This window comes from Dipodomys ordii, unplaced genomic scaffold (assembly GCF_000151885.1).
Source record: "Dipodomys ordii isolate 6190 unplaced genomic scaffold, Dord_2.0 Scaffold44, whole genome shotgun sequence".
Taxonomy (NCBI): Eukaryota; Metazoa; Chordata; class Mammalia; order Rodentia; family Heteromyidae; genus Dipodomys; species Dipodomys ordii.
In genome coordinates, this window is record NW_012267260.1 from 8,170,012 (window position 1) to 8,178,264 (window position 8,253).

The following is an 8,253-nucleotide window of genomic DNA, read 5'->3' on the forward strand; positions in this document are numbered from 1 at the left end:
AGTGGCGCTGTGGCTCAAGTGGTAGAGCACTAGCCTTGAGCTGAAGAGCTGAGGGACAGCGCCCAGGCCCAGAGTTCAGGCCCCATGACCAGACCTGTTAAAAAAAAAAGATGGGAAAGGCTGGCCTTTGGCTTTGGTGTGGCTCAACACCTGTAATCCTTAGCTACTCAGGAGACTGAGATCTGAGAATTGGTGTTCGAAGCCAGCCTGGGCAGCAAAGTTCGTGAGACTTATCTCCAATTAATCATCAGAAAACTGGAAGTGGAGCTGTGGCTCTTCAATGGTAGAGAGGGAAAAATCTCAGGGAAAGTGCCCAGGCCCTGAGTTCAAGCCTCAAGACCAAAAAAAAAAAAAAGTAAAAAGACAAGTCCTTTCAGCCAAAAAAAGTTCACTAATTGAATTTGTGTGTGTGTGTGTGTGTGTGTGTTCCCTTGCTAGCCTTGGGGCTGGAACTCAAGGGCTGGGCTCTGACCCTGGACTTTTGTGCTCAGTGCTAGCACTCTACCCCTTGAACTACAGCTCTATTTCCAGCTTTTTGGTGATTAATTGAACTTTTCTGCCCAGGCTGGCTTTGAACTATGATCCTTAGATTTCAGCCTCCTGAGTAGCTAGGATTACTGGCATGAGGCACTGGCACCTAGCTTGAATTGGTGTTTACTGAACAGTGACTATGCATACCCTGGGGAAAACAAGATTTGAATTTTATTCCAATAGGAGGTTACTGAATGAGAATATGCCATGTCTATTTACAGCCTTATAAAAGTTCCTGATTTTAGCCTTCCTCATAATCAGTTCTTCCCATTTCTCTTGTGAACTGGTATCTCTCCCTTATGTACATAGAATTTTGGAGGTGGTGAGAGACATCAGATCTAAATATTTGCCTTCCTAATATTTGTTAGAGGACTGTGCAAGATCTTTTCAGCTGTTCTTACCTTCCCAGGCCGGGAAGGGGCCATGAGCCTTTTAAGTTTTTATTATTTTTGTTGGTGGTTGTGGGGCTTGAACTCTGGGTCAGGGTTTTTTCCCTGAGCTCTTTTTGCTCAAGGCTAGCACTCTACCATTTTGAGTTGCAACTCCACTTCCAATTTTCTGGTGGTTAACTGGAGATAAGAGCCTCATCGACTTTCCTGTCTGGACTGCTTTTGAACTGTGATCCTCAGATCTCAATCCTCCTAAGTAGCTAGGAATACAGACATGAGCCAACATGCCATGCCCCTCCCTCCCATCTCTTCTTTCCCTCCTTTTTTGCCAGTACTGGGGGTTGAACTCAGGGCCTGGGCACTGTCCCTGAGCTAGCACCCTACCACTTGAGCCATCACGCCACTTCTAGTTTTTTCTGTTTATGTATACTGTACTGAGGGCTTCATGAATGCTAGGCAAGCATCTGCACTAAGCCACATTCCCAGCCAGTATCTGAGATTTAACCCAGGGCCTCACAAGTGAACTACAGAGTCATACCTTTGCCTGCAGATCTATCCACTTTATACTACAAAGGTATATGGAACTAGATCTCACCACATATTTAACGTAACTATGAAATTCCTTTATCTTCTTTCTTGAAGAAAGTATCATAGGTTTTTTTTTTCTTTTTCAGATATAACTCAGGAAACTATGTAGTGCCAGGGCACAGAAATACAGATTACAGCTCTCTAGCAACTAGCAGTCTAGAAAAATGTCAGCGCCATATTTTCTATAGACTGTGAGTTCCTAGAGAGGAGAAATCCTAGCTGAATTATCCGTATATCCTAAGGTCTAGCAGCCCTGCCATACTCAACTGTTTCTGACATAGTTGGTGGCTGATAAAATGAATTGTCCATCTTCGGCTGGATGCTCAAGGGCCTAAATGTCTCAGGGAGAAAACGTGAGGCTGAGGCAAAGCCAGACCCTGCCTGAGCCACCCTGCAGAGGTTTCTCTTTTCCTTTGCCTTTCCCTCCAACAGAGTCCTCAGTGTCAGTTCCCTGTGCCTTAAATACACAAGGCTGAGGGTTTTCACTGCATTCATGAACAATGCCTGGTTTCTCTTCTGACCATGCCCCAGGGAAGGCAGAGATGGGCTTCACTCTCCGGGCTGCTCCCAGTGTGTTGCTGGACACAGGTTTATCATGAAGGCAGTGATGCAATCATCAGGATTTCTGACAGTCCTCTAAGAACTACTTCCCACTGATTAAACCATAAAGGAGTACAAGTGTAAATTCTAGGCCTCAAAGAGACATTTGCTCCCTGAAATACATCTCACTCTCTGGAAATTTCCCTAACAATCTGTCATACTCAGGAGAGTTGGAACTCAGAAGGGTGCCCTGGGGCTGGTTTTACAGATCTGGGCCTGGAGGAGTTTCTCCTGTTGACTTGGCCAAATATGGGAACCAGTGGAGAAATACAGAATTCTCGAGTACCCGTTAGGTAAAATATCTTCTTCAGGGCTAGGAAGGTGGCTTAGTGGTAGAGTGCTGGCCTTGCATGCTGGAAGCCCTGGCTTCGATTCCTCGGTACCATATAAACAGAAAAAGCCAGAAGTGGCACTGTGGCTCAAGTGGTAGAGTGCTAGCCTTGAGCAAACAAAGCGCAGGGACAGTGCGCAGGTCTTGAGTTCAAGCCCCAGGACTAGCAAAAAGAACACACAAGAAAAATCTTGGATTGTCTTTTCACTTTCCCACATTGAGAAAACTTCTACAGGGTGAGGCTCATTTGTGATACTCCCCAATCCCTTGTCCCCTTCCTTAGCTAAGGACCCATGTGACAGGAGTAGGGACAGAGAGGCCCGATAGGTACAAGATCACACTTCCTAACTGAGCAGCTTCGTTTAATTCGTCCTGTTCGGAACGCCCTGTCTCCACACTACTGAGGCTCCTTTGGGAAATGGTGAAGGTCTTCACACAGTTCCCACTGACCGTTTTCCTTTTTCTTCTGGGGCAGATAGCCACTCCTGTTTGCAAAATCAAGACAATCACAGTTACACATTTTCCCAAATCTTTGGCTGTATTGCAATGGTTGTTTCATTTTGTAATCTCCAACTAAACATTTCCTAACCATGGATTAACAATATAGTTACTGACTGGTTTCTTTTTTTTTTTTTTAACAGTATTTATCCAACATAACAAAATAAACTGCAATTTGTTATACTTTTTTTTTTACAAAACATTTTATAAATATTTTTACAAAATGTATACAAAGCAATTTCAAGTGAGACATACTATACAAATGAAGGTATTTAAGCAAATAAAAGCCACCCCACACTGCCAGCGAGTGACGCGTCTTCTGTAGTCGTCAGTCTGTAAGGCCTCCCTAATCTAACAGAGTCTACTAAACTCTTCAGAGCTAAAATGTTTCTTTTTCGTAATTGCCAGTTTAAAATTTGCTTTATCTTTAGGCAGTACTTAAGGACACAAAATCAAATGCGTAATAACAAAGTCACACTTTTCCACAACAACAAACAGGAAATTTTTTTTTTAAGGAGAATGATTTTTTTTCTTTTTTGATACGAAGCACAAGTTATTCCTTAACTTTGACTAATGAACCCAAACACTGAACGTTGGCCGTGAGAGGCTGAGCGCCCCGCCCCCCGCCCCCCCGCGCGCCAGCCAGAGGGGCTCAACGGTCCAGCTATGACCCATGTGCGCAGAACCTAATCACAGGAGCAAAATACATTTCATAGTCTTCATTTGTCGTTATCTAGAATCTTTCCTCCATAAAAAGTAAACTTACATACAAGTACACAAAAATTTACAAGTGTTCATTTGGGTGATTTAGGCTCTCCATTAGCTGGATACGTTTTAGGGGTTTGAAAACCTGTATGATGACCTATAAAAAAGCTAGGATTGATTGGGGTGACGGGCAGGGGAGGGAAGAGGTGACAATGTACAAGAAGCTTGTCTCTTAAAAATTCCTGATTTGCAGTGATTAATATAATTCATTAGCAGCCTAGGTGAAGGCTTCCAGGGACCGTTGTGAGAGGGGGAGTGTGAGGCGGAGGAGAGGAACGTGTGAAATCTGGGGTTCAGGGCAGGCGCTGATCAGGGCTGCCCAAACAGAGTTCCAACTGGCAATCCTAACTTATCTTGTAGTACAGGAAGAAGGGGAAATCTTCAACTTGGACATTGGCACAAATAAGGGGAAAAATGGTAGCCCTACAATGGCTCAGATTTTGCTATTTCCATAGGCCAGAGCTGGGAGGGAGAAGCAGGGCCTTCTGTAGACTGCCTGCTCACAGGGTTGCTTTGGGCAGTGAGACAGTGCCAGGAAGGCAACAGGTCTGTTGCCACGGGCTTTTATTTGTTGTTGTAGTTTGTTTTTGAGACAGGGTCTCACTATGTAGCCCAGGCTGGCCTTGAACTTGAAGTCTTCCTACCTCAGCATCAGAGCTGGAGAATGCTGGGATTGGGCTACCACGCCTGGCTTAGTGCTGTTTTTGAAAAAATCAGAAGCCTTCCTTTCTATGGTAGGCCAAAGTGGAAAGGAAATGCCCAACATGATGACACTTGGGGTCACCCCCATTTGGGGGACATGTCCACAGCAGACCTGTGGGTGCAGAGGCACCCACAGTAATCAAGAGGACTGTGGGTCTCCATAGCTCAAACGCAGCACCTCAGGTGGCTTTCTCAGTGACCACCACTGTCGCTGGAAGTAGCAACAGAGAGGGGTGAGCGGGCAGGTGCACAAGGGAGGAGGATGGGGAACTCCCTGAACAGAGAGAAATAAAGCAGTGAGTCGCGTTCACGAGATGAACACGAGACAAACGCAAACCGTGGCGGGCCTTCCCTTCGGCTGTCCTAGGTCTGGGGGCTCAGCGCTTTCCTTCAGTGTTGGGCCGGCTGGTTACCTTTGGTGTGTCTGTGTTTTGGTAATGAATGCTGCCAGGGGTGACTACTGCTGTCAGACAAGAAGAATGAACAAGGGCAAAGTCTCCTTCAAGTTGAAAATGAAAAAAGAAAACTGAAAACCTAGTTTTCCAACAAAAGTGCTTTTTGACGCTTGGCTACTGGAGAGTTTAAGCAAAACAGAGCCCAGCAACACGAGAGCCTGCGCGGCACGCTGACTCCGCCCGACTAGAAAACGCACAACTCTTGTTTTTCTCAATAGTTAACATATATATGCTTTGACATATATACATAGGCTAACCCTCATGGCTCTACCCAACCTCCCCAGTACACTCAACTTTTCCCTTTTCCCGTATTTACCCTGCTGAGATGATTTCAACTCACACGCTGAGCTGAGTTCTGAGCATTCCCTAGGTGAGATCGGCACAGGGAAACCCGAGAGCGTGAGCTTTGCTCCTGGACATGGGAAAAACACTGGGATGGCGGCGCAGGCGCCCTGCCTTGTGTGCTGCTGGCGTCTGAGACCAGCTGTGCGGTCCAGGCAGAGCAGCCAGCAACTAACCTCCCAGAGGGCCGCGTCGGGAGACATGGGCGGTCTTCCTGTAACAGCCCCCCCACCAAAAACACAAACCAAAAACGCCCACTAAATTTAAGAGCTGCAGTGAGATATTCTCTACAAAGTCGCTTCTATCAGTCCTGTTTGATTTTTGTTTTTTAATAAGTCTGTTCTTTTCAAATGACTTACTGATTGTCAAAATTTTACCCAAGGGCCAAGTGTATTGTGATCTCATTGAGTGACAGTGTTTTAAAAAAATGAAAAAAAGAAAAAGAAAACAAATAAACAAGAACAACGAAAGACTGTAAGCACTTTGGTAACACTGGGAGGGTGAGGGGCCTATCAGACTGCACGAAGATCTCCCTGGAACCATGGCGGTATTGCTCTTAAACAAAGACCAGGACTGCGAGGTGGGGAAGTGAGGAAAAGGGGGAGGAAGAGGAGGAAGGGGAAAAGGGGAGGAGAAGGAGGAAAAGGAGGAGGAGGAGGAACCTGTGCGGAGGTCTAGCAGGCTGGAGACAGGAGACCGTTTCCATTTGCTTTGCCGGGAGAGAATGGAGCGTGTCCGGGGCGGGTGTCGGGTGGGGAGGGACGGCTGCTATTAACACTCTAGGATACTATTTACAGCTGCTTCTAATATGGAGTCCGTTTCTACGACGCCTTCACTGTGGTCCGGGATGAACTTTTCCAGGCAGTTTTCCTGCGAGGCCATCGGAGAGAAGTTGGGGAAGTCTAACTCCATGGAGCCGCTCACCGTGGGGTCGCTCTGAGGCTGCCGCCCAGCCTTTTTGAGCTCCAAGATGTTCTTAAAAGTTGTTTCTAAACTCTTGGTGAGCTGAAGGTCGGCCTGGGGCTCCCCCGAGCCCCTCAGGATGTCGGTGCGCAGAACTTCATTCTTTGGCGAACTCCTCAGCGCCCTGTCCTGGAAGGAGCTGTTGCACGTCATCTCCAGGTGAGGGTCCACCAGGAGGCTGGACAGCTTGCCGTCAGTACCATGATCCGGTCTGGACGAGGTTTTGCGGGGCCCCTCGGTGCCCGGAGAGCCCTCACCCGCCCTCACGGGGTCTCTCCGGCTGCCCCTGTCCTCGTTCGCACTCCGGTACTGAACTGGGCCCGCTTTGTCACGGGTCGGCACTCGGCATTCTGTGTTTTTAGAAACGCTCCCCTCTGCGGAGACCACCATGTGGTTAGGCACTGCATGAGATTGGTCATGATTCAGTGGTTCGGCCACGCCTGGTTTGGCTCGGTCTCTGCTTTGGGCCTTAGCCCCCTGATGTAAAGAGCTGGTCACTTTCCCACCAGCCTGGTCACTGCGGCCACACTGGGTCTCGTGAGCAGCTTTATCAGGCTTCAGGGAACAACAGAAGTCAGCCTGGAAGCCCTCTGCAGATGGGAGCAGAAAGAACATTAGTGAGTAAATCAGAGCTGGCTGCAGTGGCACACACTATAATAAACTGTAAACTAGCTACTCGGGAGAGGTACAGTTGGAAGCCAGCCCAAGCAAGAAGATTGTCAGACCCATTCTCAACAGAAAACGCTGGGTGTGGTGGACTGCGCCTGTCAATTACAGTGGAGGCATAAACAGGATGGAGGACCACGCTAGCCTGGAAAGCTTGAAACTGTATCTCAAAAGTAACAAAAATCACTGGATGCTGGTGGCTCCTACCTGGCATCCTAGCTACTCAGGAGGCTGAGATCTGAGGATCACGGTTCAAAGCCAGCCCAGCCCAGGCAGGAACATCTGTGAGACTCCTATCTCCACTTAACCACCAGAAAACTGGAAATGGCGCTGTGGTTCAAATGGTAGAGCACTTGCCTTGAGCTGAAGAGCTGAGGGACAGCGCCGAGGCCCAGAGTTCAAGCCCCATGGTTGACACACACACACACACACAAAAGCAAAAAGGGCTTGAGGAGGTATAGTTCAACTGGTAGAGCATTTGCTTAGCAAGTGTGAGGTTCTGGGCTCAAACCCAGGTACTGCCAAAAAAATCTTTTATAGATAGTATCAAAATTTAAGCTGTAGTCCTTGACGGGTACTGTGGTCACACCTGTAATCCTAGTTACTCAGGAGGCTGAAGATCTGAGATCATGGTTTGAAGCCAGCCCAGGAAGAAAGGTCTATGCGACTCTGTTATTCCCCAAAAGCCAGAAGTGGCTCTGTGGCTTAAGTGGTAGAGTGTTGGCCTTGAGCAAAAACAAAACAAAAATAAAATAAAACAAACTCAGGGCCAGTGCTCAGCTCTGAGTTCAAGCTCCAGGACTGGCACCAAAAAAAAAAAAAAAAAAGAACTATAGTCTTTATTATCCAGAGGGCTGGGGCAGGAATGATCAAGTCAGTGCATGGATTTGTGACCAGCCTGAGAAACACGGGAGACTTCATCTCAAAAGAAACAAAACAAAAATTCGGAGGCTCATGCAAAAATATAGAGGAATTTTAAAAGTAAAGAGGAGTGTACTCATGATCTTCCCGCCTCTGGCTTCTGAACGCTGGGATTACAGGTGAACACCACTACAGAGTAATCCAAGACTCTTTGTGTGGATGTTGGCACTGGGGGCCTGAATTCCCTCTCCTTTAGCTTTTTAATCCAAGGTTGGTGCTATTCCACTTGAGACTTCACTTCTAGCTTTTGGCTGATTAATATGAGTTAAAGAATCTCATTGAGGGGCTGGGAAGGTGGCTCAGTGGTAGAGAGCTTGCCTTGCATGCCAGAGGCCCTGGGTTCGATTCCTCAGCACCACATAAGCAAAAAGAAAAAAGCCGGAAGTGGCGCTGTGGCTCAAGTGGTAGAACGCTAAGCCTTGAGCTGAAGAGCTGAGGGACAGCGCCCAGGCCTAGAGTTCAGGCCCCACGACCAGACCCCCCCTCCAAAAAAGAAAAAGCA

The 8,253-nt window shown here is 47.4% G+C and overlaps 1 protein-coding gene across 1 annotated transcript in view; it reads right to left on the bottom strand.

The window, feature by feature from the left end:
- Positions 1-3,449: 3,449 nt before the first annotated feature.
- The window catches only part of Gltscr1l (GLTSCR1-like), a 39,501-nt gene continuing 34,697 nt past the window's right edge, over positions 3,450-8,253 (bottom strand). The window contains exon 6 of the mRNA XM_013019098.1: positions 3,450-6,754. Coding sequence (XP_012874552.1) covers positions 5,973-6,754 — 782 coding nt within the window. The 3' untranslated portion in view covers positions 3,450-5,972. The remainder of the gene's footprint in view (positions 6,755-8,253) is intronic.